The 16,165-nt window shown below is 43.0% G+C and overlaps 2 protein-coding genes across 2 annotated transcripts; both read right to left on the reverse strand.

The window, feature by feature from the left end:
• Nucleotides 1-920: 920 nt before the first annotated feature.
• LOC146709557 (small ribosomal subunit protein eS26) lies at nt 921-2,598 on the reverse strand. The gene is made up of 4 exons (XM_085456590.1): nt 2,479-2,598; nt 1,424-1,601; nt 1,206-1,336; nt 921-1,015 (listed from the first exon to the last, which is right to left on the reverse strand). Exons 1-4 carry the CDS (start codon nt 2,581-2,583, stop codon nt 980-982), a joined length of 450 nt encoding a protein of 149 aa, XP_085312716.1. The 5' UTR covers nt 2,584-2,598; the 3' UTR covers nt 921-979.
• A 1,737-nt stretch (nt 2,599-4,335) lies between these two features.
• fkbp11 (FKBP prolyl isomerase 11) lies at nt 4,336-15,650 on the reverse strand. Its single transcript, XM_085456591.1, has 6 exons — nt 15,126-15,650; nt 14,974-15,036; nt 6,901-6,988; nt 6,745-6,778; nt 6,552-6,622; nt 4,336-4,588 (listed from the first exon to the last, which is right to left on the reverse strand). Exons 1-6 carry the CDS (start codon nt 15,252-15,254, stop codon nt 4,380-4,382), a joined length of 594 nt encoding a protein of 197 aa, XP_085312717.1. The 5' UTR covers nt 15,255-15,650; the 3' UTR covers nt 4,336-4,379.
• Between the last annotated feature and the right edge of the window lie 515 nt (nt 15,651-16,165).

Below are 16,165 nucleotides of genomic sequence, written 5' to 3' on the forward strand. Positions count from 1 at the left end.
TATATTCTCATTTAGGCCCACGTGACTTTTCTCCAGTTGGTGTGACGTGCGTGAATTGGGTTGTTGCTGCTGTGCCTTCCGCTGGAGGTCTTAAATGTGTTTTATGTCTAAACGGTTCAAATTTATTTTCAGTGTGAAACTTTATGCTGTGTTAGTGCAAGAGGCTCCATGTTTTGAGTATACCTCAACCCACCACTCAGTGACCCTGCCCAAAACTACTTTTTTTTTTTTTTTTTTTACCAACAATCCATTAAATACTAATTCATCAAAAGGACTTGGGTAATGCTACTTAGGAGCCAAAGAAAAATACTGAAATAACTTAATATTTGATGTATCCAGTTTTGTTGACCTTCAGTGAAATATTGTACAAAAACATTCAAAGTAAAAAGGTTTTACTCTATTCAATGGTTCAGTTCTTTGACAGAATTTGGATATTTAATTAACAAGTTCTGCATTATTAGTGGAGCAAATTCACCATTAATTCATGTGTGCTACAATGGTAATGTGCTTTTAAACCTGATGCATGTGGTACCAATGCTGTTTGCTCCTCAGCTTACACCCAGCCACCTTTGTTTTAATCTTAAAGACAACCAAATAAACAGTCTACTCCAGTTTTAGCCTATACTTACAAAAATAAACTCCAGCTTTGTGGTATTCCGTGTTTTTAAACTTTCCTTGTTGCACTTTGTTCTTTTCAGTTTTTCTAACCTGCATTTCCCTGCTCTCCAAGTGGTCTGATATCGCTTTAAGTAACCGCAGAGCGTTTTTAAATGTATCATATGTAATTTTGCATTTGCATAATTTGATCTTAAGCTACTGTTAGTTTTGTACTGTAAAAAAAGTTATTCCAAATAAAATATTTGAGCAGTTTGTCTTTCCTATGAGTAAACATCGTTCAATTAATGAGCTTCACACGTTCATGTTTTTGTGAAGATTTCTCCATTTATTTGTCAGGTTTACAGCATTTTCAATTTCTGCTTTACACGGGCTTCGGAGGAGCTCTTGGTGCACCAGCCTGTAAAAGAGAAACATTCTTAGATTAAACAGGTGTAACCACGGATGGAACTTTGCCCAAGTTATACTTTTGTGTTCCTGTTATTAGTAATGAGATTATCTACCTAATTAAGGTGCTATACAAAAATAATTCTAAACACTTAATGGAGCTACACAACAGGAGGTAAGAACTGTGTTTAAATAGTACTTACAGCAGGCCTAAACCTGGGTGGTGGGGTGCGGTCTTTCCTGGCCTCACAGGAGCGGTTCCTCACCACCTTGCTGTGGATGGCACAGCTGACACAGTAGTGCAGCTTCACATAGAGCTTGGGCAGAATATATGCTGCAGAGTGGACAAAGGTACAGATGAGTCAAATCATCGGGATGAAAAGGGGGTTTTATGAAATTAAGTACAATACAATACACTCACAGTCGAAGACGCTGGCCTCTGAGATGTCTCTCACGGCTGCCGCCTCCACGATATTCCTGATCACAAACTTCTTGATGGCCTTGTCCTTGGGGACACAACGGGCACAGTTGGTGCAGCGAATGGGCTGCACATGCCCACGGCCCTTCTTAGCACGACCGTTGTTCCTCCTCTTCTTGGTCTGCCAAAATACATTAAGGGTTACCAATGACAAAGTAAACCTGAGTAAAATGTTAAAACAGAACTACATTAGGCAGTCTCAAAAATTCAGCTGTGTTAAGGTGGAAACAATTAACAATCACAAGAATATATCTGCTTTCCCCTTGAAATCCCACATCAGCACTGGTTTCAAAACCTTTTCACCACCACCCAGCCACACCAGTTATTAACACTGGCCACAAAGCAGTCGCTTCAAACTGACGGTCTAGTTTACTATAACGTCTCAACGTTAGTGGGAATCAGAATACTTTATTGATCCCTGGGGGAAATTATTTTTTTGTTACAGTGCTCCATTATAAACCAAGGGAATTATAAACCATCAGTTTAAGGGAACCCCTTAAACTGATGCACGTGCAATCTAGTTCCACATACACGTATGAACTAATGCCATCAATCACGAGACATTTAATCATTATTGAGTTTTGTACAATCATCTATCACTCTTACACGGTATGACTGACTCAAGTCACGGTTGGGGCTTACTGAAAAACACATTTTTAACCATGAACTGTTATATTTTATCGGTTGCTTTGTCAATCGCTGTGATGTGGCTTTTCTTTTTAGCCGCATCTCTTAGCTATGTTACAGCCCAAACCTGCACCGTCGTTATCCTTTGCTAGCACACGGAACACATGCACAAAATGGCTAGCGTGCTAACGGCTAGCATTAGGCCCAAACTCATTTTTAATCGTCCAGGATGAGAGTTAATATCAATTCTCAGTTTTGTGACTTACACGTGGGATTAAAATACCCAAAGAAATGTAATTATGTGCCACTAGTCGACTAAAACATAGGTTTATTCTGTTTTCACGATTCGGCCATCAGTGAAACACACTCACCATGTTGCACGGGAAGCTGGAAAGAGGACCGGAAGAGGTTGCACCGTGAGAAGTAGTGCGGATGCTCCGCCCTCTAAATGTTACGAACAAAACGACAAAGTCCATTGATGTCTTGCTTTACTTTTCAATATTTGCAAAAGAAATGTGGCTATTGTGCACTAGGCTGAAACAAAAGCAAAAATATTGATTTTTTTATGGGAAATAACAAAAACAACAACATTAAATTCGCGGAGGGATATCAAAACGCGCTTAAAACTCCACGCGTCTCCCGAGTGAGCGGAGTTAACAGTTAAGGCAATGCTGGAACGGCAAAGGCGGTGTCATCGGCCTAACCGGTTATTAAAACAAGCTCACCTGCGACTAAAGCCCGTTAAAAACTGGATTTGTCTAGCTAAACAACAGGTTCTAATTGTTATTGAAATGAGAGTCAAATAAATTAATCACATTATCTCTCTCTATATATATACATATGTATGAATATATAAAACTTGGGGTTCACAGCAAAATGGCCTTTAAGTTCACTATATAAATATCAGTATGGATAATAACACCAGTACCTGAAGATATTTTCTTAATCTGACAGCAGAATTGTATTAAATTACTATATTACATCATCATTATTATTATATTGTATTGTATTATTATACTGGCACACTCTTTCTTTTCCAGGAAACAGTGTTTAACTAGACCAAAATTGGCTGTGTAGTTGCAATAAAGCTACAAGACATTATGAGTCACTGTGCTTAAAGGACAGTGTAGTGCTCAAAAGAAAAGCAGGTGAAATGCTGATAATACCACATTAGAATAATTTTTCATGACTGTATTCTGATTAAGGTCCACATGACTCTTTTTACAACTTGATCTTGGGGTTTCATGCGAGTTATCTTCAAAAAGGAAAAATGGTCCAATTTATTTATGGACTTATTAGGTGATGATCAGTACCGCAGAGAATATCTCTTAGTGGCACACCACAATTTGGCTTTTAATTAATGTGTCTTTAAACATAAGCCTATTCAGTGGACATCTTTCAAAGCTTCCTGTCCTTTCTCTGTACACGAATGAGCAGGTCCTTACAAAAGAGAGTCTTTAAAATATTTTCAAACAAAAGGCCCAAATAAAAAAAGGTGGTTTAAACTCGCTGTTGTTACATGAGGATGTGAAGCAGGTGCTTCTAAACAGTCCCTTTATGCTTCTTCTGGTGAAATAACTTTTAACAAATGAGGGGTTTTTTTGTAATAAATAAACATCTAAAAGTCTGCTGTTCCATTGGTTTACAGCTTACCAGTTGCCCAAATTAGTATTGCTATAAAGTAAATGTGATCTTTCTTTTCAGTGACTGAACTGTAGGAAATTTATCAGGATTATGACAGCCAACTCCCTGGATGATGATATGATGTGTGTCTGGACACATCCCACTAGATACTAATATTTGACCTGTGAGTCTTTGCTGTTGAACTTCAAAATTAAAATACCTTTCTTATTAATCCTACCCACACACTCCACTTTTCTATGTCACTGTATTTGCTGTTCTCTGCTCTCTCAATTGCTCCCAAGATGATTTCCACCTGTCAGATCAATGCAGGACAGTGCTTCTGTATGTATGTTTGAAGCTGGCATGCTGCATGGACTAAATATACATTTGATTTGAGATCTGAATACAGTGTGAGCCTAACCTCCTAGAAAGAGCCTGTTCAGATACAAGCACTGTCAGTTTCAGGTTCTTCACCTGCAATTTTCTGTTTGTCCTGAGAGGACACTTAGCACATAACAGCCTTTAAAGTCTTGGCATACTACCAATGGACAAGGACCTACTCTAAATCCATCTCATCTCAATTCAACACAAACATAAAGAACAAGTTCAATTAAAAAAACATTTATTTAAATAGTTCAGTGATTTGTCCTTATTTCTTCTTGATCTTCTTATCCTTGGCCTTCTTTTTGCTAGCCTTCTGGGCACTGGCCTTTTTGTAGAGGTAAAGTCCCACCAAGCCCAGCAGAGTGGGCACCAGGGCCAAACACACCAGGGGGAACACATCGTTGACCATCCTCTGCCACTGCGTCTGCTGCGAGAGTGAAATCACCTCCACCTCGAACTCCAGAGCAGCATTACCTAGGACAGATCCATATCACAGTCACTATTCTGCAAAAAGCTCTTAAAGGTTATATCTATTGTTTATGATTATATGTTACATGAGTCAGAAAATAAAGGGGAAAAACATATAAAAGTTAACTGGAGAAACAAAAACAATGTAATGAAATGCTTCCACGCAACGCAGTGCCTCTCTGCATATATTTTCAGAAATTAACTCGGAAGAATCAAATCAGGACACATCAGAAGATATCGTTTCCCCCATGTAGCAGAAAGGCTTAGACAGGGGGGTGCAGCTCATCCTGAGGGCATGATCAGACTCTCTCAGGCAAGGCAAGTTTATTTGTATAGCACAATTCAACAACAAGGTGATTCAAAGTGCTTTACAGAGACATTAAAAAACAAAAACAAATAAAAAGCATGATTTAAAATAGATTTTTTTTTAAAAACAGATAAAATCAGAACAGTAGATAAAATCAGTAGTTAAAATGTAAGTTTTGAAATTTAAGCTTAAACGTGTGGATTTGGTGCTTTATTCAAATGCAGCTGAGAACAGGTGAGTCTTCAACCTGGATTTAAATAAACTGACTGTTTCAGCTGATCTGAGGCTTTCTGGGAGTTTGTTCCAGATATAAGGAGCATAAAAGCTGAATGCAGCTTCTCCGTGTCTGGTTCTGACTCTGGGAACTGATAAAAAACCGGATCCAGATGACCTGAGGGATCTGGAAGGTTCATACTGGGTCAGGAGGTCACTGATGTATTTTGGTCCTAAACCATTCAGAGCTTTATAGGCCAGCATCAGAACTTTAAAGTCTATCCTCTGACGGACAGGCAGCCAGTGTAAAGACCTCAGAGCTGGACTGATGTGGTCCACTTTTTTGGTCTTAGTGAGGACTCGAGCAGCAGAGTTCTAAATGAGCTGTAGTTGTCTGACTGATTTTTTAGGTAGACCTGTAAAGATGCTGTTACAGTAATCAAGCCTACTAAAGATGAATGCATGGACTAGTTTTTCCAGGTCCTGTTGAGACATCAGATCTTTTATCCTTGATATATTCTTGAGGTGATAGTAAGCTGAAAGAAAAGCCACGAGTGATCGCCTTTATCTTATGGTAAAACACTTCTACTGATGATGAAGGCCTTCAGTTACTAAACCTCACTGAAACAGACCACTGATGGTCAGTTCATGAGTGACCTTAGAACTGAAGAAGCTTCTCGGATGAGAGGTTAAAGAAGTCCAGATGCTTTTCTTTGCAAGCTCCTTTGACTTCATGAGTTATGGCATTCACAAATTTAGCTGCCCAACAGTGTGACGACTATACCCCATCAGCCTATTATGGCTGATGGGTAATAAAAGTACATCTTAGAAACCTGGTATTCAGATGTGTGGTGGAACAGCAGCTTACTAAGATGCCTCCTATACTTTTTTTCCTTTAATTTGTCAAGTGTTTATCTACATATATTTTACTGGACAAATGATCTCTTTTTATGGTGTTTTGATGATGGTGCCAGAGAGTGTGGGCACGTCGCTGCAGAAATGTGATTCCTGTAAATCATTAATTCTTTAACCAAACTTTGTATGACCTGTCATCTTGTCGTCATAACTATGTATAAACTTTTAAATACGGGTCGGTATATATTTAATGTTTAAATACTGTATTTTGTATTTATATTTCTGTCAGAAGTTTTTGCATCACGTGAGGGAGTATTGTCTTAATTTTGTTATGCTTGCATAATTATAATAAAGACTCTTGAATCTCCGTCATGGAAACAGTTGCTTTTGCTGTTTTTGTCGTTCATCTGTCATCCACTCAGCATTTTTTTTAACAGATCACCTAAAGCTGTAGTCCTGGAACAGACTTCGCTGGATTTGACACCCATAGGGTTTTCCAAATTTGCCTTTATATTATATATACATATGGAAATATGATATTGATTTTATATTTGTCACGCTGCCATGTGCTGTAGGATATTTCTAGTCTAGTACCTGGAATTGTTGGAGGGTAACCTTTCTTTCCATATGCGAGGTGAGAGGGAATAGTGGCTTTGATTTTCTGCCTGAATGAGAGAACAGAAACATACAGGAAGCATTCCTCAGATTCACTTCAAAACTATCCACTTTGGTATTTCTGATTTGTGACGGCATGCATCGTGAATTAACTGGTTTGCTATTCACTTACCCTTCACAGATGCCAATCAAGCTTTGCTCCAGACCTGATATGAAATTTGTACAGAGACATTCGATCAGTATAAAAAGCACGCCCACCACTAATTATGTAATATAAGCTAATCAGTCTGACAGAGCTGCTCTTAAGGATTGTCATTCGATAACTTACCAGCGATGACTGTCCTCTTCCCCAGCTCGACAACAAGAGGATCCCGGGATAGAGATGTGTCAATCACCTTTCCATCCATCAGTTTACCCTGAAAACATTCAACAGGAAGAGTGAGGTGGTGCCGAGAATTTTTAAAAAATGCTGAGAGATTTCAGTGGGTGCATATTTTACAGAGGCAGGTTTGAGCTTAAAGAAGCGTGAAACACTGTCTTTTTAACCACAAAACACATTTATTGCTTTAAAGATAAATACAAGAAGTCATTCAATATTATATATATATATATATATATATATATATATATATATATATATATATATATATATATATATATATATATATACACGAACGAACATCCAAGAATACATTGGGAAGATGGCCCCAACTGACCGAGTGCTCAGTGAATACCTCAGGCAGCAGAAACCCAAGAAAGAGGAGGGAGACGAGGAACCATCATGGAAGGACAGGCCTCTGCACGGTATGTACCATCGGCAGATAGAGGAGGTGGCTGATATCCAGAAATCCTACCAGTGGCTGGACAAAGCTGGACTGAAAGACAGCACAGAGGCACTAATCATGGCAGCACAAGAACAAGCTCTGAGCACAAGATCCATAGAGGCTGGGGTCTATCACACCAGGCAAGACCCCAGGTGCAGGCTGTGTAAAGATGCCCCAGAGACAATCCAGCACATAACAGCAGGGTGCAAGATGCTAGCAGGCAAGGCATACATGGAACGCCATAACCAAGTGGCCGGCATAGTGTACAGGAACATCTGTGCTGAGTACAACCTGGAAGTCCCGAGGTCAAAATGGGAGATGCCCCCAAGGGTGGTGGAGAATGACCGAACTAAGATCCTGTGGGACTTCCAGATACAGACGGACAAAATGGTGGTGGCTAACCAACCGGACATAGTGGTGGTAGACAAACAGAAGAAGGCGGCCGTAGTGATCGATGTAGCGGTTCCGAATGACAGCAATATCAGGAAGAAGGAACACGAGAAGCTGGAGAAATACCAAGGGCTCAGAGAAGAGCTCGAGAGGATGTGGAGGGTGAAGGTAACGGTGGTCCCCGTGGTAATCGGAGCACTAGGTGCGGTGACTCCCAAGCTAGGCGAGTGGCTCCAGCAGATCCTGGGAATAACATCGGAGATCTCTGTCCAGAAGAGCGCAGTCCTGGGAACAGCTAAGATACTGCGCAGGACCCTCAAGGTCCCACGCCTCTGGTAGAGGACCCGAGCTTGAAGGATAAACCGCCCGCAGGGGCGCGCTGGGTGTTATATATATATATATATTAGGGGTGCAACGATACACAAAATTCACGGTTCGGTTCGGTTCGATACTTTGGTGTCATGGTTCGATATTTTTTCGATACAAAAAAAATGTTCATGCCTTTGTCATTTATTAAAATTATAAATATATATTTTAACTCAAAAGTACAGTTTTTAAATTTAACCCTAACCCTTGTGCGTGTTTTTTATTTTGACAGCGAATGCGCACCTGCGGACCACTTATGTGCAGCCCTGGTTATTTAGCTCATCATATTGCAGCCACAGAAATTCTTTTGTCCATGAAACCATAAAGCTGCACTTTCTTTTTTTTGCCTTATAGTCTGATTTGTCATAACTTTTCCGTTTTGTGGTAAGCTTTTCTTTGGCTGTCACTTCTTCACCCTGACCTGTCTTATTTGGCTCAGCAGAACTAAAATATAAATCCTGCTGCTTTTACACACACACTCACATAAGCTCAGCGATTCTCTGCGCGATCAACCTCTCACATGTTTAAGCTTGCTGCGGGAGATTTCACTTGTCATGTTTGCATAGTAAGCTAACGATTAATAAGACGATGTCAGAGGAATTGGTGCACAAATTATCATCACTCACAGATCAGTGCTGTCGCTCTCTATACACAGTTCGCACGATTGCAAAGTGAAAGCAAAAAAACAAACGCAAATTCAAACGCGACTTCAATATGTCACATATTGACAGTGGCTCACCGATGCCAATGACATAATTACCCAGCTACATTTCTGAAAGAATGCAAAAGCATTGACATATATTTTTCCTTCCTACAATAGCCTGACGGGCAGGGAAGAGATAGATTTTGGTAGCCCGACTGAAAAAAATCGCTAGCCCCGGGACGTCGGGCTAGCGATTTTGCGAGCCCTGTATCTGATTGAGGAATCACTCATCTTTGGAAAAGAGAGTTTATTACAGAGAAATGGCTCTTTCCAAAATAAAAGCTATACTATCCGCTTCTTCTGGGCTATATTCTCAGCAGCATATTAAACAGCTGTCTAAATGACTCGGCTAAAGTTAGTAGCATGCTTGCTTGTTTTTTTTCTGCTTCCACTTGTCTTTGCACTAGGATGATGTCGGCGTAAATGTGCAGTCATATTCGTCGTGTTCCCACTAGTACTTTCAGGTTAATCTCGTTGAAATGACCTTAACGCCACAACACGGCAAATCTCCGTTAACGAGCTACTGCCGATCGCCCCGTGCATGGGGCTAGACAGCCAACACGTTAACGAGCTAACTGCGCTAACACACTAGTTCCCACCCATGTAATTGAGCATTGCATGGCACATCCAACATACTGTTTTACTTTAGTCCAGGGGTGCCCAATCCCGGTCCTCGAGAGCTACCGTCCTGCAGCTTTTAGATGCATCCTTGTTCCCACACACCTGAATCAAATGAATGGCTTGTTATCAGGCCTTTGCCAAACATGATGGCATGCTGAAGAGATCAAACCATTTGATTCAGCTGTGTTGGAGTAGGGATGCATCTAAAAGCTGCAGGATAGTAGCTCTCGAGGACTGGGATTGGGCAGGCCTGCTTTAGTCCATGACTCGCTTACCTTCAGGGTCATACGTCACATGAAAACCAAAATAATTCCAAACACCAGATCTGAATGAGGGTGGGGGAGGTCCATGTTTCAAGGAGAGCTTAACTTCTGTCTCGCTAGCTTGCCCTGCGCTCTTCCTTCTGACGATGCTGTCTGTGTTGAGCGCTCAGTGGATCTGCGCTCGACAGTGCAGCCTAGGCGGAGTAGTCGAACGTAGATTCACTGAGCGCTCAACACAGACAGCATCGTCAGAAGGAAAGTTGATAAAATAAATTACAAATTTTGTATTGTTCGATACATATGCGTACCGAACCGAAAGCACTGTATCGAACGGTTCAATATCGATACGAATATCGTTGCACCCCTAATATATATATATATATATATAAGCTGATCTACAATACGGCAGCAGTGATCAGTGAGATGCTTGGCTACAAGTTGAACAGCGACAAGGGGCAGTACCCTCCATGGAGAAGGAGGCTAGAGGGCAAGATCAAAGTAGCACAGAGGGAGGTTAGCCAACTAACGGAGTTGCAGCAAGGTGCGACAAATAAGGTGCCTAAGAAATACAGCAAGCTGTCCATACCTGAGGCCTTGGAAACTGCCAAGCAAAGACTCACAGCCTTGGCCAGCCGCTTGAGGAGGTACACCAGAGAGATAGAAGGCAGGAGAATAAACCAGCTGTTCTCCACAGAACCAGCAAAGGTGTACTCTCAGTGGCAAGGGAACAATAATAAGAGAACAGCACCACCAAGGCTGGAGACGGAGCAATACTGGAAGAGCATATGGGAGAAGGATGCAACCCATAACGGCAATCCTCAGTGGCTAGAGGATCTGAGGGCAGACCACAGCGACCTCCCTGAACAGGGTCCAGTAACCATCACAGTGGCAGATATCCAAGAAAGGGTCTCCAGTATGAAGAGTTGGACAGCACCAGGACCCGACATGGTTCACGCCTACTGGCTGAAGAAGCTGACTGCACTCCACGAGCGTCTGGCAGCACAAATGAACCAGCTGCTAGTTAACGAGAGACACCCGGAATGGCTAACTGAAGGCCGGACGGTCCTAATCCCCAAGGACCCCAAGAAGGGACCGGTCCCCTCCAACTACCGACCAATAACCTGCCTCAGTACCACATGGAAGCTCCTGTCAGGCATCATATCGGCTAAGACGAACAGGCACATGGGTCAATACATGAGCGGGACACAGAAAGGAATTGGCAAAAATACCAGAGGCGCAAAACACCAGCTACTGGTAGACAGAACAGTCAGCCGAGACTGCAAGACCAGACTGACCAACCTGTGCACTGCCTGGATTGATTACAAGAAGGCCTATGACTCAATGCCCCACAGCTGGATACTGGAATGCTTAGAATTGTACAAGATCAATGGGACCCTAAGAGCCTTCATCAGGAACTCAATGGGGATGTGGCGTAAAACACTAGAGGCCAACTCCAAGCCCATAGCACAAGTCACCATCAAGTGCGGGATCTACCAAGGAGATGCTCTGTCCCCACTGCTGTTCTGCATAGGCCTGAACCCCCTCAGTGAGATCATTAACAAGACTGGCTACGGATACCGACTACGGGACGGAGCAGTTGTCAGCCACCTCCTGTACATGGATGACATCAAGCTGTATGCCAAGAGTGAACGAGACATCGATTCACTGATCCACACTACCAGGCTATACAGCAATGACATTGGAATGTCGTTCGGACTGGAGAAGTGTAGTCGGATGGTAACAAAGAGAGGGAAGGTAGTCAGAACTGAGGGGATTGAACTACCAGAAGGCAACATTGCAGACATAGAGGACAGTTACAAGTACCTGGGGATCCCGCAGGCAAATGGGAACCATGAAGAGGCCGCTAGAAAGGCTGCAACCACCAAGTACCTGCAGAGGGTCAGGCAAGTCCTGAGGAGTCAGCTGAATGGTAAGAACAAGATCCGGGCCATCAACACGTACGCCCTGCCCGTGATCAGGTACCCTGCTGGGGTAATAGGCTGGCCAAAGGAGGAGATAGAAGCCACTGACATAAAGACAAGAAAGCTCCTTACCATGCATGGAGGGTTTCACCCCAAGTCCAGCACCCTGAGGCTGTACGCTAAGCGGAAGGAAGGGGGCCGGGGACTGGTGAGTGTCAGCACCACAGTCCAGGATGAGACAAGGAACATCCAAGAATACATTGGGAAGATGGCCCCAACTGACCGAGTGCTCAGTGAATACCTCAGGCAGCAGAAACCCAAGAAAGAGGAGGGAAACGAGGAACCATCATGGAAGGACAGGCCTGTGCACGGTATGTACCACCGGCAGATAGAGGAGGTGGCTGATATCCAGAAATCCTACCAGTGGCTGGACAAAGCTGGACTGAAAGACAGCACAGAGGCACTAATCATGGCAGCACAAGAACAAGCTCTGAGTACAAGATCCATAGAGGCTGGGGTCTATCACACCAGGCAAGACCCCAGGTGCAGGCTGTGTAAAGATGCCCCAGAGACAATCCAGCACATAACAGCAGGGTGCAAGATGCTAGCAGGCAAGGCATACATGGAACGCCATAACCAAGTGGCCGGCATAGTGTACAGGAACATCTGTGCCGAGTATAACCTGGAAGTCCCGAGGTCAAAATGGGAGATGCCCCCAAGGGTGGTGAAGAATGACCGAGCTAAGATCCTGTGGGACTTCCAGATACAGACGGACAAAATGGTGGTGGCTAACCAACCGGACATAGTGGTGGTAGACAAACAGAAGAAGACGGCCGTAGTGATCGATGTAGCGGTTCCGAATGACAGCAATATCAGGAAGAAGGAACACGAGAAGCTGGAGAAATACCAAGGGCTCAGAGAAGAGCTCGAGAGGATGTGGAGGGTGAAGGTAATGGTGGTCCCCGTGGTAATCGGAGCACTAGGTGCAGTGACTCCCAAGCTAGGCGAGTGGCTCCAGCAGATCCCGGGAATAACATCGGAGATCTCTGTCCAGAAGAGCGCAGTCCTGGGAACAGCTAAGATACTGCGCAGGACCCTCAAGCTCCCAGGCCTCTGGTAGAGGACCCGAGCTTGAAGGATAAACCGCCCGCAGGGGCGTGCTGGGTGTTATATATATATATATATATATATATATATATATATATATGTGTGTGTGTGTGTGTGTGTGTGTGTGTGTGTGTGTGTGAGAGAGTTATTGATGCAATAAGAAGACAGACTCACTTGGTGAGTTTCTCAGATGTGGATTAAGTCTATGCCAACCCTGAAAAGATTAGTAATTAACTTCTCTATTGCAAAAAGTTCTTCGTCTAGGACTCGTCTTAATCCATGTCTGGGAAAATAAGCCACAGTGCTTACACCTTAAAGGAAGGTCCTGACAGTTTTGTAATTCACTGTCTTGCTAAGAGTTAGATGAAAAGACTGATTGCCAGGCATGTCTGTGGTTGGATTACCTTGGCACTAAGACGGGAACCAGGAGGGAGCTAACGGAACAAAATCTGCCTTCCAGCTTTCTACACATCCACAACACATCACTTACAGATGTTAGAAACAAATTTTGTTACTTGTGACAAAAAAAACTAGCTCTTATTTCTGTTTTCAGCTAAGCAAAGCTACTGTAGCTCCAGTTGGTTATCTAATAAATATATAAAGCTTTTATGCAACTTTCTGCAAAAAAAAAATTCACCATATATCAGTTTTTATAATATAAATGTTGGTAAATGACCCTGCGACAGACTGGCGACCTGTCCAGGGTGTACCCCGCCTTTCGCCCTATGACAGCTGGGATAGGCTCCAGCGCCCCCCGCGACCCTGAAAAGGATAAGCGGAAGCGAATGGATGGATGGATGTTGGTAAACGAATGACCAAATATGAGTCAGATATGAGCAAAATATTTCCCTGCAGCAGATTCTTTGAACACACTTTCATTTAAGCAATCCTGTGCCATCTGTTTCACTTGAGTCCACAAAGAGCTAAATCATGAAGCGTTAATTAACAATTAAAAAGCACTCAGAGTCTAATTGAACCCTTAATGAATGTCTTTTTAACACCAGGTGAACTAGAGAGGTGCAAAAACAAAATGTAAGTTTAAAGATTCATAATAAATAAACATGTTTTTCATTTGCCTAAACTGAGTAACCAGGGTGTAACAGCGTAGCAAATGTTTTATTCTCTATTCAAACTGTCTAATTTCTTGTTGTATACAGTTTTATTTTTATGGGTATAACAGTGATGCTTACAGTTTTCTAGTTTTTTGTCTTTTTCGACGTTTGTTGTGAGTTGTTGCCACCTTTGAAGCACAAGATTTTTTTTTGTATTTGTATTTTTTATTATCTGTTCATCCATTTCTTCCACTTATCTAATTCAAGATGGCAGGGAGGGCTGAACGCACCTTGGATAGGTTGGCAGTCTATCACAGAGCTAATACAGAGAGACAGATGACCATTCACATTCACACCGAGGGGCCAGTTTAAAGTCACCACTTGACCAACTGCTGCCGTAAGATGGACCCGTGTTGGAGGAGCAGAGGACAGTGATCTCAGAGATAGAAGTAATGGGATTTTGATAAACTGACACAAAGTCAAGACCATGTAAGGTTTGTTGCAGCCATGTGTCCCACTGCGGATATTATGCATCAGCACTGGTAGCACTAATTAACACGTTTGCCTGTGGACTGTGGGAAGTTTGAGTACACAGAGAGAAAATGCAAATGCCACACACACTGGATGTGAACCCAGAATTCCCTGTGAGGCATCAGCAAACTAACTAATTTTTATATTAATTATTACTCCAGGTGAAAAAAAGAATTGCAGCAGTTAAATTTGGACTTCTGGGTTGTAATGGCAAAATTATGTACTTTAAAAAGCCAATTTTACATAGTTTTTAGCCACTTGAAATCTATATAATTAATCAGTAAGTTTCTATATTCAGGTTGAGTGGCAAAACTACGAGCTGTGGTCTTGGTACTGCTACTGCTGACGTGTTGCACCGCCCCATCGTTACACAGTAAAATCAGAGTGGATCTCCACATAAAACCACATTTAAAGCACACAGTGAAGCACTGGCTGACGATCAGAGCCGTTCAGTCGCGGCAAAGCCTTTGTTTTATTCACGTGTGTACGAAAATGCACAAACACAGCGCAGGTCCACATGGTTCACGCACACGGTGCCACATAGACAAGAACCGCGCACGCACTCAGCTTCTCTCCTCGCAAATCTCAGTGAAGCGATACACATCAGCAGCCGTGGACTCACCGTGTAGTGGATCTGCAGCGTGTCTCCCATTCTGGAAAGCATGGAGCAAGTTTCGGGTTTCACCTTTGGTCAGAAGAGTTAGCTGTTAATACTCATGCATCTTTGTGGCTGCAGTTGTGTTAGAGCTGCTGCTATTGCATTGTAATACTCACCAAGGTCTCCACCTGCAGCTCCTCGGGGGCGTCATCGTGGTCTACCTGCGCGAGTCCACAGGTGAAGACTGCGAGAAGGAGCAGAAAGACGCCCGTCCTCATTGTGAACTTCTGGGAAAGAGATGCCATCCGACAACAACAACTTCCGTGTAGGAGTCTTCTCCACTCATCAGCAGAGCGAAAGAGAGTGAGAGAGCCGTGCCCGTCGACCTCTGCGTCCAAAGTGGCTCAGCGCCAGGTAATGCTGATGTGTTGTAACACTGTAGCGATAAGCCCTAATAGCTGCTGGACGCCGTCCCAACACCTGGGTCCTCCAAAAGAGCCCGCCTCAAACATTCCGCATGCATCCCATCAGGCTGCCGTGGGTGTCAAGCGGAAACTCTGCAGAGGCGCTGGGGGGCGGTGCTGCGCAGCTTCTGCAGGCTCTCCTCCTTCACTGTGTGGCTGCTCCATGCTGGAGAAAGTCGGCGTGCTGAGGAGCAAACACCCCTCCGCTACAGACGCCACGTCTCCCTATGCCCTCCGGTTTAGACTGCAGGAAACGTAAAGGTGATGGGTAGTACCCAGCTTTAGTCCGGAAGTGATGTAAAATAATGTATCGTATTAGAAATATTCTAGAAAGTCTTTGTTTTGTTGTTTTTCTGAAGAACAGCATTATATTTGATTTCTCAACCAATGGTCAACTGATCATCAGTTTTCTTTTTTTCTAAGATGCCCCGCTCTTAAAGGTACAGTAAGTAATTTTTAGGTTATTTAATAGAAAAGCAATCAATGTTGTAGTCATAAACACACACTGATGTGTGTAATTACGTCTTCCAGCAAATTGAAATTACACATGGGAGCGGGAACTAGGTTGTGAAAGCCGCCATGTTGCTTTGCCATCTTGAATACAAGATGGACATCCATGTTCTGCTTAATGTTTTATATATGTGGCTAAAGACCGGCCATGTACTAGTTCATTCTGTTCATCTGGACGTAGCGTTTTTAGTGGGAGAAGAAGTGTTAGGTCATTCATCCAAGTGACTCCTTCAGTATCAGCT

This window comes from Copadichromis virginalis, linkage group LG5, assembly GCF_057382275.1.
Source record: "Copadichromis virginalis isolate Kocher_CV1m ecotype Utaka linkage group LG5, C_Virginalis_male_GT1.1, whole genome shotgun sequence".
Lineage (NCBI taxonomy): Eukaryota > Metazoa > Chordata > Actinopteri > Cichliformes > Cichlidae > Copadichromis > Copadichromis virginalis.